This window comes from Phlebotomus papatasi, chromosome 3 (assembly GCF_024763615.1).
Source record: "Phlebotomus papatasi isolate M1 chromosome 3, Ppap_2.1, whole genome shotgun sequence".
NCBI lineage: Eukaryota > Metazoa > Arthropoda > Insecta > Diptera > Psychodidae > Phlebotomus > Phlebotomus papatasi.
The window spans coordinates 49286265-49306587 of record NC_077224.1 but is presented as its reverse complement, the minus strand read 5'-3'; the positions used below and the strand labels follow the sequence as shown (position 1 = coordinate 49306587).

Below are 20323 nucleotides of genomic sequence, written 5' to 3'. Positions count from 1 at the left end.
CCCTAAGAATCGGCAGATCGGCATTATTTTGCTAAGAAATCGAAGGTTCGGCAAAATTTTTACAGAAATCGGTAAATCGGGATAAGTTTGGAAGATGGACACGAGATCGACAGATTGGAACCACTTTTAGAACAGATCGACACACGAGTGAATCATGAGCGGTACAGTCATCTACCCCTTGCTAAATTGTCACCTCATACCTCTTGGCCTACAAATTGCTCAGCATATCACCATATTTTAATTAAAACGATTCACTATCTTATTACAATTTGAGCAATAAAAAACGTTTAAATTTAAAGATGTAAATTAAAAGTAAAAGAATTGCAATCACTTTGGAAGCAATCTTTTTTTCATTCTCTTTATCTCGGACTTTTTTCTGGTACATCTCTGTCCCCGAAGGAATGTGATGTGAAATTGTGAAAGATTGATGCCACTGTTACTTCTTGATCTTCTTGAGGGCTGGCCTTAAAGTCTTGTCATGCACAAAAAAAACTCTTTGATTGAAATACTTCAAAAGTTATGGAGTTTTGTATGTCAAAGTAACTCAAGACCAAGAGGTTTTGGCCAAATGATCTTTCTTTGTTTATATCATCTATCCATAAAATCAAAAGAGGTATAGCGGCAAAAACATGAATTTTTCAATAATTAGCACTAATTTATGTTGAAATATTTAAAAGAAAAAAAAGAAGAAAGAAAAAAAAAACAGCAGAAATGGAAATGGGAAAATCTGTCAAGGTTACGACAAACTGCAAATTACATTGAGTTGAAGAGGAGGCACAACTTCTTCTCTTTGTTGGATGAATATTCGCATAGAATTATCATTTTGTGCTGATTATGACCAAACATACTCCAACTTATAAGAGAGTCTCTTCTTAATATCTCAATACGAGAAAGAGAGGAAGTGATAAAGACCAAGCGACATTATTATTACAAATTTTTATCAAAAAAATTGAATTTTTCAATTTAAACAGCCATTATCATAGAGATAAGAAACAAGAATATTGCGTTGTTTTTCCATCGCTATATAAAATTAATTCATTCTTCTCAGCTCTATATATATTTTTTTTTGTTTATTTCACAATTTTCTCTGTCATTGTGGAATGTGTGATGGATTCTTGAGCAGTCTTTTTTTTGGGTTGTTGATCGCGTGGATAATGTGTGAAATTCCTCCGAGTAATCATCATGTCATCTTGTGAGACAATAATCCGGAACTCGCGATCGAAAAGTGAGGAATAGTCTTTTAAAGTGTATGAGACAATACTGAGAATTACACAATTTTTCCTGGGTGTTGACAAAAAAAAATAATGAAAGAAGAATCATTTTTTAAAAGTGATGACATGGGTGATAATTTACGGAAAGTGCTAAATTTACTCTTTAGACCGCATTTAATGCATCTTCCTTTACATTTTTTTTCATAATTGTGCGAAATACTACGGGATTTTTCTTCACTGTTTGCTTAATTATTTATGTCTATTGAAAATGTTGTGGAGAGCAAATGTTTAAATATTGATAATATCGTCCAAGACTTGTTTATTTCAATTTATGTCTGAAGCTGTATGAATTACAGTTTATTTTCATTGCAAAATTGTTGATCAATAAGTTAAAACTTAATCCCTAAATCGGTTTATCGGATTTAGTTTGAGATGTATATATGGGCTGTGCAAAAGACATTTTCTAACGGTTATAAATTTTAAAATTTACTACAATATTAGGGGAAGATGGGGCAAGATGGATAATAATTATAATGGTGGCGCTACAGTCCGTAGAAGTGGAACAAGGCCTTCCAGCAAGGGAAGTTCGTAACATGCATTATTAATTTATCTTATACAGGAATGGAGTTGACATAAACCTAGAACCCGTGGAATCAAATGTAGTAAAGGTTACTGGATGCAATTCGAGCAGCTTTAAACCTTTAAAAGCAATTTTTATAAAAGCAATTTTATTGACTGTAGAAAGTTATTTTGTCCTCTAAATAGTCCGAAATTAGTTTTTATTTTTGGGACACCGGTGTCCCATTCATCCGTAAAGTTTTAGTGCCAGAAAAATTCATGGTGACCTAAATTGGATAGGAACCTAGGATACTTGCATCATAGAGCAAGTGTTCTACCTCTCGACCCATTGAGTGCGCTGATATTTCAGATTTTAGCCATACATAGTTTACATAATTCTGCCAAATGTACTAAGCACGCTTATGCCCTAGACACACTTACGACTTAAACTGATAATCTTCCTCAAAATTGCCGTTTGGGGAGAGACGACTTAGTGGAAAATGTCGGAAATGTAGTTTGACCATTATTTTTAATATAATTATGCTAAGCCGTCTCTCGGCTAATCCTCAGGTCTGTCAAGGCCCTTACGACTTAAACTAAGAGACGGATTAACTTAATTATAATCAAAGTAATGATTTGACTAAATTTCCTTTAGTTTTCCACTAACTAAACCGTTTCTCGGCTAAAGCAGAAGGACGGATTAGTTAGAAACTAATAGAAATGTAATCTGATCATTATTTTGATTATAATTACTTTAGGCCGTATATCGGCTTAAGCCGTAGGTATGTCTAGAGCATAACCCTTTAAGAACGATTGAGTCACCGATAACCCCAAAAAAAATTGTTTTGTAAATCATCTAAAATTATGTTTTGCTCTTAGAAATCTGAAAAAAAATGATTTTTCTGGTTCGTAATTTTTAATCCTCTCGTCCATTAAGGGCTAAACATCCAAAGTTTTACGAAATTCGACAGAGGAATGTAGAAAATGATAACTGATATTTTGAGTTGCCCTATTGTCTATTTTGAAAGTATCAGGATTATTCAAAAACTACATTTTTTTTAAATAAAAATTATCAGGCGATATACTTAGGTAAATAACTACAAGCAAAAGATCAATAAGAAAAATTAAATCTTTAAAAAAAATATGGCTTTAATTTATTAATTAACATCTAAAGATAGATGCAGATAAAACGAAAGCTTTTTAGGGGAAGTGCTCATAATTTTGGACAGCTTCTAATTTTGGACACTTTGAGGGTAAAATTGGACACTAAATACAAAATGATTAAAATTATGGAATTTTGTTTTCAATATTTGATGAATAATGTATTCTATTTAAATATTTGTTCTTTTTGGAAAATTTTAACACTAAATTCGTCAAATTTTGACTATGATTTTAGCTAAAATTGCTTTGTTGAATCTTCAGTATGAACAAATGCTTAAGAGAAATATGACAGAACTTCGTGTTTACTTCAGTCTTATTTAGCTGTGGTGAAGTACTAACAATTTTCCCCCGCTTTTCGAGTGATGCTATTAAATATTCATTGAATATTGTGTTGATTCATGTTAATATTTAGTGATTTTTTCATTTGACCGGAAATGATATTTGCCTCGTGAATTACGTTTTCCGTATGAAAAATGGACAATTTTGTCAGGGGTTCACCGGTCAAGTGATACCTATTACTTTGGACAGGTGTTTCTTTCTGAAATTTTCTAAAGTTTTAGCTTTTGTGATGACGACTAGGTTGTATAAATGGCTGCAGAAACAAACGAGCATCATCTCTGCGAACGAAACGTAGTGATAAAAGCCTTAAAAAGGTCCCAGAAAGGCCAGGGAATGCGCGAATCCGCGCGTACTTGGAGTACCAAAGTCAACTCACTTTAATGAATGATATGGAAAGTTTCCGAGCATCTTGTGGCATTCTACAATTCCTTCTCATAAACAGGAAAAGGACTTTGTAGGATAAATTCTTGAAATGGAAAATAATGGGCATCTTATTGAGGCGGATTGTCTGTCCAAAATTACAAGCAAAATGTCTAAAATTGCAAGCAAGATATCCAAAATTCGAGTCCAACTCATCTCAACATCAATTCATTTTTCAACGTATTAAGACTAATTTGAGTAAAAACAAAGACGATAAACATTTTGCCAATTTTCTAAAGAACCCTTTTGAAAAGAGAGTAACAAAAAATTCAATTAGTATTAAAAATATCGCACTTCAAACTTGGAACATCGATGCTTATAAGCAGACTGTCCAAAATTATGAGCACTTCCCCTATTTTCCCTTTACTAAAAATTGCAAGGAAAATTCATTCTTTTTGTCTTCCGAATTGAGTAGTGATCAAATTTAATTTTTGTCAGAAACTACTTTTAAGGTTTATAGCATCTAAGATGTGGTTGAGGATTTCTCCAGCGATTATTCTCCATTATAAATAAATTATGCATGATGTGAAGATTTAAGTCCATCAATAAATGCGCGATAATTCGCTATTTATCATATTACCTTCTTACATTCCAATAACCTCCCTTCAGCTTATCTGACTGATAACAAGGCTCAATTGTGGAATGTTAAGCTTTAAGTGATCTACAAGCTTATATTTGCAGAAAGTGGCGTTGGGTTCATATTAAAGTATGAATAAATCCCCATAATAATATTCTCTCTGAGACTATGACGTAAATTATAAGTAAGAAAACTGATAGTGTTATTTAGTCTGTATAAAGAAAGAAATTCTCTGAAATGACTTTTATTAAATTTTATCATGTTTACACTTGATTAGTGGGCGCGAAAAATCAATTTACCAAGATCTCAGAAGCATGTTCATTGATTTTCTTGAAAAAAAAAAAAAGTTGGCAATCATTCATGAGAATTCAAGTTGGGAATTTATTGAAATTAATTGCAAATATTTCAGAGAATTAATAATTCAGCCTCTGTATGTTGGAGCTTTTCATGCAAACACTTCGGAGTAAATTGTGCAGTTGGGAAAAACAGACACAATAATTGCCTCAAGTGAGACTCTCAATAATTTTCCCATTGACTGTGAACTCCAATAAGATTGTTGTCATCGCTTGACACAGTTTCCCATTGGATGCAGAGCTTTTCTATTTTTTTTTTAGTTTTGACTATAAACCTACAAAGTGGATTAAATTGGTTTAATAACGTGTACACGAGCAATATATCTTTGGCATGAAACTTAAAATTGCATTTTCGTCGTATAAATTAATCTTTTTAACATTTTTCATTCTCATTTTTTTTTGTTGAACTATGACGAAATCCGATGGTTTACTACTGAATCCATCGGATTAATACATAAATCTTATAATGTAATGAAAGACTTTTCATCATTTTTAGTAATTGCCAGGGAGGGTTATAAAAAGGAAAAATTGAAGAAAGAAGAAAGAGATCATAAATAAATTTGTAAAGCATGCCAAAGTGTTTCTTTAACGTAATCATGGATTTTGATTATTGTTTTATGCATCACAACAGTTTCAACAAAAGCATAACAACATAAATGTATGTATATTGAAATTGGTAATGCTTATATTTGTAAACATGAACGCGAAAGAGGACAAAAGTAGGTAGAATAAATGGTGTGAAATATTGAAGGGAAAAGACTTTCTCGCTCAACACCGTACAATTTAACCAATTTCATCAATTTTAACGTGAGTGATGGTTGTATTTGTTGCATTTGTAGCTTCTCCACCTTCTTTTTACTTAACTCTTTTTTATTTTTTTTTCTTATTTCATGCCCTACCAAAGGCTTCTTTTAAACACATTCATTTGTACACCATAATACTCTTGTTCTTCTTTAATAATATCAACATCCGGCATTGTTGGTCCATTCCAAGACATTTTCCTGGATCTCACTCTCACACTGCACACAATATTGCAATATTATATAGTTATATGTGAATTACAACGTGACGAGAAAAAAAAACAGAGCACAAGAGAATCAACGAACCATTTCATTCCGTACATTTATCCAAGACATTTTTGTCTCATTTCTTCATCTCAAAGAGTCATTTTCAGCGGCAAATTCTTCGGTTGTCTGGTCATGGGAGTATGAAAATGAAAATGAAGGGAAATTATGCAAAATTGTGCGAATTTTTTTTATTCACTATTACATTTTTGCACTCAATGGATATGTATTTAGAGAAAGAAGTATTTTAACTGAGATTCTTTTATGTTTTAGGGAGAAAGGAACACCTATTGACACTTTAAGAACTCGTGTTAAGACCTATTGACACCCTACTCTGTACCATTTGGAGTACGAAATTTGAACACTTATGCCCAGCGCACAAATACTTTTGTTTGTAAACATGTTCAAGAGGTGTTCATTCGATCCTATAACTTCTGTTCTACTGTCAGTTTTTTCGTAGTACTAATGCTGCTGGGGAGAAAACTGTAATAGATATGGACTATGGATATTTGTAAAGGCCATACCCATGCCAAAACTTATGTAATGCTTTAGATCTTCTTTAAATTCTAAAGTGACACAATAATTTAGCTGAGATTCTTTAAAATTTCAGCATCCGTCGGGGGAAATGGTGTACCTTTGAAATCGGACTTCTTAAAATGAATTGAGACTTATTTAATGTAATTTAGCTTCAAAATTGGTTTTTAGAACTAAACAACTATATCACAATAAGGTTCAGTTCCATTTAAGATAGGAGAAAATGCCCACTTTTTAAGTTGCACGAATTCAAAGGTGTCCCATTTCCCCTAATTCGAAATGAAACAATCTTTTTGATGTCCTTCATAAAACTTTGAATTATCACGTTTTCATGTGGACTAACAGAGAGACGACAATCAGAACTAGTGATTTCCAACTCCACAAATTTAATCCAAATAGAGACAGGATAATATTCCTGCCTCTACTCAGGCTTGAACTGGGGGCCTTTCGCTGTCCAGGGGACTGCTCTACCAACTGAACTATGGGGGCACTGGCTCTGATTGTCTTTGCCACAGATCTCAACCAATTGCCATGTGCACTTCAACCCGTATTTGACTTACTACGAGCCTTAACAAACGGTATCATGCGTACAATTGAACCAATTGAAAATTACATTTAAATTCGAGTTTTGTTATTGCGAAATTTAGAACGTTTTAACTTTGGAATTTAAATAAATTTGATACTAAAGATCTGCATCGTAGAATGTAAATCAGCATGATCCTCAAAAACATTAGCATTGAAATTTTGGCATTAAAGATTTATTTTAAACTGTTTTACAATGGAGGCTTGTTAGGATCATTAGAGGTCCTTTGCATAAATTTGCTTTGCCTAATCCTTTACTGCCAAATTTTATAGGATAAATATCTCCGAGGATCAGGCTGAGTTTATTTAAATTCAGGGTCTATCAATTTAATCATATAGCTCTTTGGCCTTAAGTTTTTATTTAAAAAGCCTTGACAGGGTACAGTTCACCTAATCTTAAGCCTTAATATTCAAAATTTAGTTTCAAATTTTTAAAAAGAGCCTCATTACTTTATGCTCTTTATATTATAGCAACTACGGGCGCCATGATCGAAAAATCCATTTCGAAGCTTCAATGTCTAATAGGGCAAGTGGTCATAATTTTGGACAGGGTGCTTATGAGCAGCAATATTCTAAGTTTGAAGTCCGATATTTTTAATAATAATTTATTTTTTTGTTACTCTCTTTTCAAAAGGGTTGTTTAGAAACTTAGCAAGCTGTTTATCGTCTTTATTTTTTACTAAAATTAGTCTTAAAACGTTTAAAAATGAATTAGTATGTAGAGATGAGTGTAACTGTAATTTTGGACACCATGCTTGTAATTTCGGACACTGCTTGTGATTTTGAACTTACAAATACGCCTCGATCTTATCAAGTCTTTTTCGTGTTTATGAGAAGGAATTTTAGAATGTCACAAGAAGCCCGTAAATTCTCCATATCATTCATTAAAGCGGTACTCCAAGTACGCGCGGATTCGCGCTTTCCTTGGCCTTTTCGGGACCTTCTTAAGGCTTTTGTTGCTTTTCTCACTACATCTCGTTCGTAGAGATGATGCTCCTTTGTTTCTCCAGGCATTTATACAACCTAGTCATCACAAAGGCTAAAACTTCACGATATTTTGAGAGAAAGACACCTGTCCAAAATAAGATGTATCACTTCACTGTTGAATATCTGAGAAAATTGTCCATTTTTCAAACGGAAAACGTAATTGACAAAGTAAATCTCTCTTCAGTTCAAATGAACAAATCACTATTAATGTGAATCAACACAATATTCAATGAATATTTAATAATACCACTCAAAAAAGCGAGGCAACATTTTAGTACTTCACTATACAGCTAAATAATTCTGAAGACGAAATTCTCTCATTTTTCTCGTAAGCAATTACTCACACTGAAGATTCAACAAAGCAATTTTAACTCTAATCATAGTCAAAATTTAACGAATTTAGTGTTAAAATCTTTCAAAAAGAACAAATAATTCCAAAAAAATCCATAATTTTAATCAATTTTGTTTTCAGTGTCCAATTTTATCCTCAGAGTGTCCGAAATTAGAAACTGTTCAAATTTATGAGCACTTCCCATATTTCAATTATTCATGCTGATTTTTTTTAGTAAATAAATAAATCTTTAATATTTTTTTGCAACAATTTACAATATTTTCAGTAAATTACTATGATTTTTTTTAAATCAGTAATTCAGGTAATAAACCGACTAATGCAAAATAAAATCCAACTAAGAAAAAAGTTTCATCGGCATTGGTTTTGTTGTTATTATTTTTAATCCAATGCGAAATATGACAGATTAAATAGAAGGATAAATACGATTTAATGCAACAAATATATATGAAAGTAATACGAGACTCTTTATAAATGCTTCGAATATCCTTGATTTTATCTGCTTTATCAACAGTAGAATACATTCACAATAACAAGAAAAATGTGCTCATAATTATCATTTTATCATAATTCATTCAGGTTTGTCTTATGTAAATCATCTCTAAAAATATGCAAATTTGAAATTTCAGAAAACTAAAGACAGAAAACTATATTTTAATTTGAAAAAAGTATACTTTTGTTTTCTTTCAACTCTCAATTTGTTGATGAAACCCCTAAAACAGTTTCTTAGAAATTCTCCCAATAACCAACTCGACAATGGGAATATCCACTAAAAATTTTACGATCTTTGAAGACAGATTCATTTCAAAGTTTTATTTTCTAAATGGTAAAAAAAAGACTTTCCCTCTTTTGGTTCTCCAAAGTGGCATAGAAAATTCCAAGAAAATTATTATAAATTTTTATGGGTTTTTTTTGCCAATACAAAATCCATTTAAATTTTTGTGTACATTTTGCGTGTGAGCTTCCATACTCAAATACCTCGGATGAAGAAAGCGTTGATGGCAAGAAAAGTAATTTGGTGAAAAATTGAATTTTGCTAAATCATTTTATTTAGATCTAAAACAAGATGCAGGTCGATATTGGAATGACTCTGGCAAACAAAGATTTTTACATTCTGCCCGCGTGTCCTATATCCACAAGATATGTAGCGTGCTCATTGGGGAAACAATGAGATTTTATTAACCCATTAGTGTTCTCAATTCTGTTCCCATTTTTGTACATTTTCTTAATGTAACGGGTTAAGGACTATTGTTTAATGTTTATTTATTATTGTACAAAATATTTTTTGTATTATATTTAAATAAAAACACGGAAAAATATGTTCACTGGGACATCGCGATAAAATAAATTGTCAAGAATTTACTGACACTGACGATTTAATCCGTTTGAGGGCGCTGTTTTCTGCCTCGAGTGACGCTGACAACTGTTCTCATTTTTTTTTCTAACTGTTCTCATTTCTTAAAATCGTGAGTAAAATATCATTTAAGACCCTTCACTAGAATTTAACACAAAGAATAAGTAAGAAGTAAAAGTTCATTTCATTTTTAAACTAATATGAGATTTAAGCTAATGGGTTAAAGTGGCAGGAGGAATATTAATGCGATAGATGATATATGGGAGGAAATGTAATAGAGAGACATAAGCCAAGTTGACCGCCTTCTTTCTTCCTATAGCCTCTCTCACATTGTGACCATTCACGTCTTCCACTTTAACCTTTAAACTCTTTGTTGAATTCGGAACACTTGAGAATTGCTGCTGCTGTCTCTCCATAAGAGCAGGGCAAGAAAGAAAGAAAAAAAAACAGAGAACAATTTCTGCCTATATTGGAGGATGTTGCGCACTTTTCTGGCTCATATATAGAAGACTAATGTGCTTCTATTAGTTTTGTCGTCGATGTCGCCGTCTTTCTGGATTGCTCGGACTTTTCTCTATAGCGAAAAATTAATATTCATATAAAATAGAAAGACATTTTATAAAGTTTTCATATATAACCACACATGCCTCTGTGTCTCTTTGGATGGTTCTTTTCATACATAATGGAGAGTCACCCGATGATATCGTGTAATTTTTCAATTTCTAATATTACAAATGATTCTCTCTCTCAAAAAGGTCCATGGGAGCAGCTGCAGGTTTCACTAAATGCTTTCTTGTGTCTTTTCTTCATCTTTTTGCTTAATTTTGGTCTCTGAGTATAATTTTAAAATGCAACTGAAAGGGAATGAAACATGGCAGAATGCTCGAGTGCACTTTTAATTGATCTTAAATGCATTTTTTAGCATCCCCATACTTACCCATGTTAGTTTTTATTTGAAAAAAAAATACAAAAGAAAATATTTTAAAAAATTGTCCAAAAACAAATTGTAGACCTAGGGAAGGAGACAATCAATCTCTGAAACATTGTAAGAGAAGGAAATAGAGGAGATTTCTTGAATGTCTTTACCGTGTTTTGACTTCAGTATTTTGAAATTTCCAACAATAGTAATAAAGGTAACTGTACCAAATGTCGGCATAGTTGCATGCAAACGTCAAAGTCTTAAGTTTGAAATGTAATATTTTGATAAGAAATTGAATTTTTTTTATTACTCCTTTTCAAGAGTGTTGCTTGCAACTTTGTAGATAGTTTATCGGTTTCGTTTTTTTTTTTTTAATCATTGTTAATATAATTAAAAACAAATAAAAATATAGACATAGCCTTGGGTAATATTTCGGCCACCTTGATTCTCACAGTTCCTTTCGATTCTGGAGTTCTTCCAGTTTTTTTTCATATCACCTCTTTCATCGGAGCGACTTTTTTTGCATTGTATAATCTCTCTAGAGTATGCAAAAACTAAAAATTTCTGAAAATTTGAGACACAAAAGAAATGGTCGAAATTGCAAGCTGGCCGAAATTTGGTACACTTACCCTATATTTTTAAAAATCTATTTTAAGAGGTGCAAGTTTCTAAAAGAAACTTTTATTTTTTTATTTTTCCTGGGTTTTTTTAGATGGTAGTTTTGTCCTCATAGTGAAATTATTATGACTCGTATCGAGATATATTTGCAACAATTCAATCATGTTGTATCCCGTATATCCCGTAGTGCCTTCCTGAAATGTGAATACTTCTTCCATGCTTCCAGAAACCAACGGTATTGCCTATTGCGCCACTGAGATCCTTATATAATGAAATGTAGACATGAATATAAAACCCTAAACAGACTTACGGCTTAAGTCACAAGACGGCTTAGTTTGAAACTGGTGGAAATATAGTCTAATTTATTATTTTAATTATGACTACGTTAAACCGTCTGTTGGCTAAAGTTGTAGGCTTCTTCAGCACATAAGTGTACCCCATAGCAAAATTCCACGGAAATTCCAGTGTAAAACTAGCATACAAATTGCAATGATTTCCATGGAATTTAGAGTGGGAAATTCCATCACTGAGAAAAATCCGAAAAAGTTAAAATAACATTCCGGAAATGTTTATTTTACCCTGCAGTATTGATCCGAAATCGATGTAAATATTATGCTTTTTAGGTGTATTAGGGGTTAAAGTTAGCCTTTTTCATGTTAATTTTGCGCTTAAAGAGGTGTAAAATTAACATTAAAAAATGTTGATATATTTTTACACCTAAAAGGTGTTAAAGTTATGAGTAAAAAAAAGTTAATCGCACCCTTATTTTTTTCTCAGTCAGTGTTGGGATCATAGCTCTCCATGGAGTTTTCAAGTATGATCCATTAGATTTCCAACGTTAATTTTTGCGGAACTCCACGAAACATATATAGGGGAAATCTAACGTGAATTATCCGCGTGATAAGCTGGACAAATCCTATGGAAAACTCCACTGTCTTTTCATAGGGTTTTCCACGCTTTTTCCACTATTTTTGTCGAAACTGTAGCAAATAAAATGGTGTTGTGAAAACATGGATAATTTGTTTCCAAACCTTCCGCAAATATTTTTAGTGATTCCTGTGACAATTATAATAAAATTAATTATGAGTTACTGCATTTCGTGTAGATAATAGTGAAGTGATTACATTAAATATGTTGCCAACCTAAAATAATATTCTTTTTATGTCATTTAATGTGTATTTTAGGATAAATATTATATATTTTTTATCAAACACTTTTTATTATCTGAAGTGCTAATTCGTTATTGCTGGTTTATTAAGACATAGTAAAATCCTTGTAATCTTTGCTATTTCTTTAATATTCGGAAATAAAAGAATGATATGCATGTGACAACTTCATTCTTTCTCTATTTTATTTAGGTTTTAAAATCCACATAAAATCTACAAACATTTCCATTAAAGTATTCCACAGAAAAAAATTTCCTTGGAATATATTATGAAAAATTCCTATGGAATTTTTCAAGGAAAAATGCAGGAAAATTCTGAGGAATTTTCCGCTTGTTATTCCTATTCCGCTCTCTTTTGCTATGAGGTACCCTATTTAAAGAGCTCGTAAAATTTCGTTTTGAACCGGAGAATGTGTATAGTAGAGTCTCGTTATAGTCCATATTTGGTTTCAGATTTGACACTTGGGTCGCACTATAGTCCATGTAATTTTTTAAAATTATCAACGACTTTTAGTATTGAAATTGCTCGACGGCTTCCACTTTCTTTGCGATTGTGGTACATGTCCTCGCTCTCTTCATTATGGATCACAATTATCACAACTACTCAATAAAGTTTGCCAAAAATATTAAAATATAATTATGCTTGTTGCGTACAAAAAACATAACCTAACATAAAATCAGTGTTTTGAAATCAACGGTCGATAAATTGTGGACTATAGAGCGATGGCCTATAGCGAGACTCTACTGTATATGAATTCTCTGGCAACCCTAAATTGTTGTCATCTCTTTTAACCCGGCTGAACTATAATGATATAGTCACTGACAATTCCGTACCATAAACAATATAGGGGACTATGGGGCAGTTTCAAGCGTTACTTTTTAAAATGATAAATTTTTGGGATAGCTGTTACATGGTTAAAACACTGTAGGGGGAATGGGTCACCCTTGAATTGGGGCACTTTTGAAACTGAGCTTTTTTCTCTTACTTTTAAATGGAACTAAGACCTTACTGTGATAACTCCATGTCATAATTTAGATCCACAAACCAATTCTGAAACAAACTTGCATTTTTATAACGTTTAGTTCAATTTAAGAATTAGAGTAAAAAGCTCAATTTTAAAGGTGCCCCACTTGTCCCTATATTATCAAATAGCTAATTCCCAAAAAAAAACTATCTGATTACTAATACTTTTTAAAATAATTCACCAATTTGATTTAGATATCAATTACATTACAAACTAACTTTAAAAATACAATACTACGAGTTTATAAGTAACTATAAGCCCTCCTGGGATCTTTTCATGCAAAATAGGACATCATTGTTAAATGTTTTATGTGTCGATTATGGAAAATATTGTCTAGCTTTTTCATCTTACCAAATGATTACCATTCAAGAATATACAAAATTGGAGAAGATGAAATTAAATAAATTCGATGGTGAATTCAATTTTCTTACTAATTCCGCATTGATATCCAAAAATGGATTGTCATCGAAATCCATGATCATAAAGTCATTGAATTTTTGCACACTCTTCACAGGCATAGTTCAAGGAATTTGTGCGGGTGATGAAGAAGGTAAACCTGATGTTTATTTTTGTAGTCAATTGGCACAAGAAGATCTCCATGCTGAGAATGTGAGGAAGAGTTTTTTTTTCTTATTTTATTGTGCTACGAAATTCACCAAAGAAAAAATAATATAGCTCAGAGATCAAACAAGTTCATCTCCATTGAATTTAACCGTGCGATTGATCATGTTTGGAACTTATTGATTTTTTGGTATTTTATTTGGACGAAGATGATTCTGTGCAAATTAAATTTATTGTCGATGGCAAAAAAAAAGTTCAGCTTTTGCGAGTCAATAATGAAGATTTTTCTAACGGATTTTCCATTATTTGACCATTGGCACTTGAGATGAGAGCGAGATGAATTTCTTAGCGAAAAGTCTTTTGTTCGATAGAGGTGAGAATGTTAGAGGGGCAGGAAGGAAGAACTAGCAGAGAATTGAGGGCATTAATCAATAGTCACAATCTATGCTGCTTGAAGTCTCTAACACACCACTCCCGATTCTGTTTGGGCTTGTTGATTGTCCATCTTTTGGAGATTTTGAAGAGACGAGGGAGGATGCTGATGAAGTCGGAGCATTGGCCAATATGGGATTAACCCGATGAGTGGGTGCGGGAGTGTCACATAGAATTAAATTCATGAATGATCTCCAAAAGATTTCTCACACTACAAATTTCATTCATTCTTTTCATGGACTCGTTGGATGAAGTAAGAAAAAAACATAATATTTTACAAGAAAAAAAATGAGAGAGAAAAACGAGATTAAACAGTCTTTTTCTGTTATCGCATTTTGCTATCTCATTGAAGAAAATTGCAATTTTCAACACGCAAAGGGTCTTCTCTCTCTCAATGTTAAGTTCTTTTGCTATTTTTTTTGTTATCTGCAAAAACGCACTCGGATTTTGCTGTCTAAACAGAGTTGAGAGCAAAATGTGATTTCAGATTGTTGAAGAAGAATAATTTAGTGTTTGAGAAATTATAATTTCTAAAAAGATCCATGCATTTCATGAATGCATAAATATGTTATTTATCTTCAGTCTGCTATTGAAAAATAGTAATACGGACCTGCTTTATGATGCTTCTGTAATGAAAATGAAAATTTTTTTTTAGCACTTTACTGTTCTCAAGTTCTTCTCCATTATCGACTTCTCTTTATGTTGGTTCTTGTCAAGACTATTTGATGGTTTTAGGACACATCACGGCGAGGATTAGGAAAAAAGTCGAGATGAGAACCAACGCAAAGAAAAGTCGATAATGCAGAAGCACTTGCGAACAGTAAAGTGCCGAAAAAACCAGGTTCATTTCTCATTGGAATAGCACCATTATAGTTTACAGATTTATGTTATGTTATTTATTTATTTTTATGTAAGTGATTGTGAGTTAGTGACAGTTGTTTAACCGTGTAGGTTTTCGGTCATGATAGGCCTAGGGCCTGAGACCTGGGTATAGAGAGGGATGGGTGAGGATATAAAAAAGCACCATTACAGCATGTCCCTTAAAGGGCATGTGTCTCAAAATACCCTAAGGGCCAAAGTAGACTCAGGCTGATCCTCGAGAATATTTATCCTGTAAAATTCGGAAGCAAAGGAATCATTGTATTGAAAACCGACGTTAGGGAAATTTACTAGAAGGGAACCGGAATTCGTCGGGGGAATGGAGTCACTCTTGGAAAAACGACAATCCTTTCCACATAAAAAATGGAAAGGATTGTCGTTTTTCCAAGAGTGACTCCATTCCCCCGACGAATTCCGGTTCCCTTCTAGTGAAGCAAAGGAAGTTCGTGTAAAGAACCTCTAACTGATGATACTAAGTCCTCAGTGTATGACAGTTTGAGATAAATCTTTCCTGTCAAATTTTACAAGCTAGATTTAGATTTCGAAGAAGAGGTGGTCAAAGTTGACCGCTGCTCTATTGGGCCCAATATGCATCCCCTAAAGAATTTTCGCCTATTAAGGGCAGGATGTGTCAAGCCAACCTGTTCTCCAGATAAACTTCATCAAACGGGCTGAAACTCATGCCAGTTCCTCGCTAATATTGCTTTGTTGGTGACTAATGCCCTAGATACACTTACGACATAAGCCGAGAGACGGATTAACGTAATTATAATCAAAATAACGATTTGACTAAATTGAAATGTAATCTGATCATTATTGTGATTATAATTCCGTTAAGTCGTCTCTCGGCTTAAGTCGTAAGTGCATCTGGGGCATAAGGATGAGCCAGAAACCTTTTCAGACCTACATTGAGATTTGCTGCTTAGATTCTGACAATATTGGAATCTGGTGAGCTGTCAAATGACATTTTCTGAAAACATAAACAAAGTGTATTTTCAAATGTTTATGCCGTTCATGCATAAAATTATTTCTCTCGAGTATCGTGCATGGAGAAATGTCATTTTGTTCTTTTTTTGTATCTAATTTCGTTCAAAACATCATAAAACGTATAATACCTGAATACCAGTATAATGCTTTTCATCTTTGTAATGACTGATTTTATTTTTCCCTGTGTCACTACAAGGGTGCGTCATTATCGATAAACCACTAACAAAACATGAAATCTTCGTTTCAACGAGGACCTATCTAAGTCTCCATATTTCTGGGCTTAAGACCTCTACACATTGGAAACAATTTTCGTCAAAAATTACATTTTGACAGAATTTTGACGTTCCTTCATTTCCTTCAAATTTCCTTCAAAAATGCAATTTTTGATGGAAATTGATGTCAATGTGTAGAGACCTTTAGTCACAACCCGATCTTTTGAAACTATGTCATTAGCGCTAAGTAGGCAAGACCGTTGGGTGTTTGGCGGATGAGATCTCTGACTCTGCTCTCACAGTTGTGAGTTCGAGTCCCGCCCGGTGCAAGCAACTAAATGTCAGGAAAAGACATTTTCACTGTGATAAAACGTAATAGAAATGCACCGCCTCTGCCCAAAAACTCCGGGAACATGAAAGAAGCATCCGATGGGGAAGGCGCTCCTAGGCGGTCTACAAACGGACTTAGCAGATTCTTTCAACACGGGGTCAACAACAATATAACATGATTACATTGTAACAAATATCCTGATACGATTAATAATAAACTATCGTATCGTTCCAATTTTAGTATATGTTCTGCTGAACCAAGAACAACAAACTATCGTGTTTCAGTGAAATTTACATTTATGAATATACTTCATGTGAGTATCACATATGCCGTATGAAGTCTGTGTACTATAGTGAAGTACTTTAAACTTGATTATCAAACACGTCATCTCACGTCGAGTAAGTGAAATGACGTGGTGAAACTCCCTGTTTGTGCTTCACTTAATTTGTATCACTCCCTTGATCATTAGTCTTTATCTAGAAAACTTTGAACTGCGTGTTTAAATCTGTGCGTGAGACTTTTTGCAGTTAATGAGTATACAAGTTCAGAATGAAGTGATGAGGAGACAAAAAGAACCAAGTTCCAAACATATACCTGTATAGATAAGTTTAATGATGGATGGGAGTAACGAAAGAAAGAAAAAAAAAGGAAAAGTACGTAGGGAAAAGTGGTTTGCGTTGGACTTTTTCTCCATTTTCGTAGCAATTGAGAGTTTTGTGGAGAAAATTGGAACACTGATCATCTCATGATATGAACGAAAATGACGATGAGAAATCAAGACAAGCTTTAGTGATGTCGCATTAGGATCATATGATTGGTGTTGTTGTTGTTGCTTTTCTTGCAGCTCTATCATATCTCTCTCTCTCGTCATTGAATGAATGAAATGGTTGTCTTGAATTGATACTTGAGCAGATATTTTATGGGATTTTATACACATGTTGCAAAAAAAAAGTCAACTTTCAGAGAGGCGCTCTATGAGAGACGCCCACTAAAACACGTTCATGGATGGAACCTTCCATAATAGTCTTTATCGCGTTGCGTTGCTTAACACAGTTTATTAATAAGAAAAAAAAGAGAAGCAAAAAAAAGCGAACGAATGAACGCAATATAAAGTAATTTTATTAATAATTTATTTCCAATTGTTCGGACCACAGAAAATACTTTATTTGTATTAGACAATGTGACAGTTAAGAAAAAAAGGGAGAGTTCTCCCCAGGTGAACATAAAACTCTTCTACATTTGGCTATAATGAGATTGTCCTCCTTTTCGTTGCAGAGGGAAATTTGCAGCAGTCCGGAAAGCTGTTCACAAGAAGACAGGCGTAAGTTTTGCAGCCAAATTCCTACGACGCAGGCGTCGTGCTCAGTGCTGGGCAAAAGATATCTGCCATGAGATTGCTGTCTTAATGCTCTGCTCAGATTCAGAACACATTGTTAAGTTGCACAGCGTCCATGAGACAAGGTCGGAAACAGCGCTTATACTCGAATTGTAAGTATTCTAAATAGACTTCTCATGTGATTTTATTGTCAAAATAGAACTGTGATAAAATACTCGCAAAAGCAATCGAATAACATAGTTTTTGCTTTTTAAACTGCTTAAAAACGTTCTTGATACTGAAGGTTTTATTTATATATAAAAATAACCTTGAATTACTCCCAATGATGATTTTTCAAGGTCAAAGTTTTAAAGGCCTATAGAAAAGGAATTTCTTAACCAATTGGGTTAAATTCAGGTTAGTTGGAAAGGTTATGGTATCCTTTAGAAATCTAAGCTGTTTCCACCTCGTTAGGATCAGTTTATTTCGGTACAAAACCGATTAGAACCAGTTCAGTTTTATCCGAAATTCCAATACCTTTCCAGCGAGCTCAAACTTGACCCCATTCAGTTGATAAATGACTGTTATTAGATATGATTCAACGATATTTTCGTTTAAGGACGAAATGTCCGCCTGGATAATCTCTAAAAGATATCCAAAAAGGAAAAAATAAGCCGCACGACGAGTTTTCGATCAATCCTATAAAACACATGCTTTTGGTGAGGATGAGAACGAACGGAGGAAAATAATGGATATGTTAATGGTCCCAAGGTCGACTTACGAGGGGTCCCCTAAGTTCCCAAGTCTCTATCTCTTACCGTTTGAGCTTTTGGCGTGGTAACGTAAGTATAGAAAAACCTGAATGGACCCTCAAGCAAACTAGAAGCAACGACCGAGTACTGACTGATAAGGAAAGTACCGAAAGGCTTTTAAACTATCCCTGATACTTCTGTCCGGGATATGACTAGAAGATACCATGCAAACTATCAAACTATGCGGTATATCCTCGAAAAAGAAAATTATAGGTCGTACTGAGTAGTACACATTCAAACCGGCGCCCATTGAAGTAAAATTTGAAAACCAAAAACGAACACTGTACGAATGAATTTTTACGAAATTCAACGGATGTATTTCACCAACGGATGTATTGCGACCGATCGTGGTAATGTCCCAATCTAGTATAAATTTGTGTTGACTGAGAAGTTATCGAAGAAGGTTGTAATTTGGCAAGGGATATGCAGACGTAGGCATAAAACGCCTTCTAATCTTCAAAAATAACGTCAAATATGTACCTCGAAGAAAATTTTTGAAAAGATCGATTTTGCTGTTCTTACGTCAACAGATGAGTAAGGTTATGTTTTAGCCTGATTTGGCCAGTTGTTACTATACTTTAAATCGGTTTTACAATGGCATAAGACCGTCTACAGACTAGCGGTTTAGCCCAGTTCCCAAGCGTCTCAAAATCGTAAACCGCAACCGATTTTATTGATTTTTAAAAAGGTTGTAGGTCATTTGCCCTTAATAATCCAAGCCTAAGTCAAAATTTTCCAAAAAATCTTGACTGATAAGGTATTAAAGAAGATAAGCCATATGGCTAAGCCTTATACGGGCTTCAGACCTAAGGTTTCGCGAAATGGCTTAACTGCCCTAATTTCTTATCAATCATGATTTTTTGAGAAAATTTAACTTAGGATTGGATTATTAAAGACAAATAATCTATTAGGCCCTCAAAAAGCAATTAAATTGCACGCTATTTAGGATTTTGAGACCTACGGGAACTGGTCTAAACCTCTAGTCTGAAGACCGCTAGGTCTAAGGCCCGTATAAGGCTTATATGGTCCATTCCGTATCAAAACAAATAAACCCTCCAAATTGTCCTGAGCTTCGATTCCTTCAAAACTTCTTGGTAATTCTCAGAAAGTAACTTCGGATAAGGGACAGGGCAATCAAAAATGGTCAATAAGTGCGTTCAAAATGGAAGAAATATGCTGATTCACTGTCAATTGCAACTGTGCAGATTTTTATTCATTCTTTTAAGTTCCATCTTACGTTTCCCTGCAACCGGATGATAAATCTTACTGAAATTTGCACCAGTTGTTCTTTGTAAAAGTGTAAACAATATCCTGCCAAAGGATTTACATTTCCATTAGTAGAAGCGGGGTCTGCAAGTGGCGTTAAGGTTTACATTAACAAGGCTTTAAACCCCTTAAGGACGAGTAGGATACCGGTGTCCCAAAAACAAAACCATTTTTTCTCACTAGAGGATACGATAACTTTCTACAGTTAAAAAAAAAGTTTTTGTTTTTGGGACACCGGTATTCCACTAGCTCTTAAGCCTTTAAGGACGAGGAGGACAAAAATCGGGGGTCAGAAAAAATCACTTTTTCTGA

At 33.7% G+C, this 20323-nt stretch overlaps 1 protein-coding gene across 1 annotated transcript in view; it reads left to right on the top strand.

The window, feature by feature from the left end:
* The window catches only part of LOC129808073 (death-associated protein kinase related), a 177221-nt gene that overhangs the window by 147811 nt on the left and 9087 nt on the right, over positions 1-20323 (top strand). Inside the window, exon 2 of the mRNA XM_055857755.1 lies at positions 17894-18106. Within this exon, the coding sequence (XP_055713730.1) occupies positions 17894-18106 (213 nt within the window). The remainder of the gene's footprint in view (positions 1-17893; positions 18107-20323) is intronic.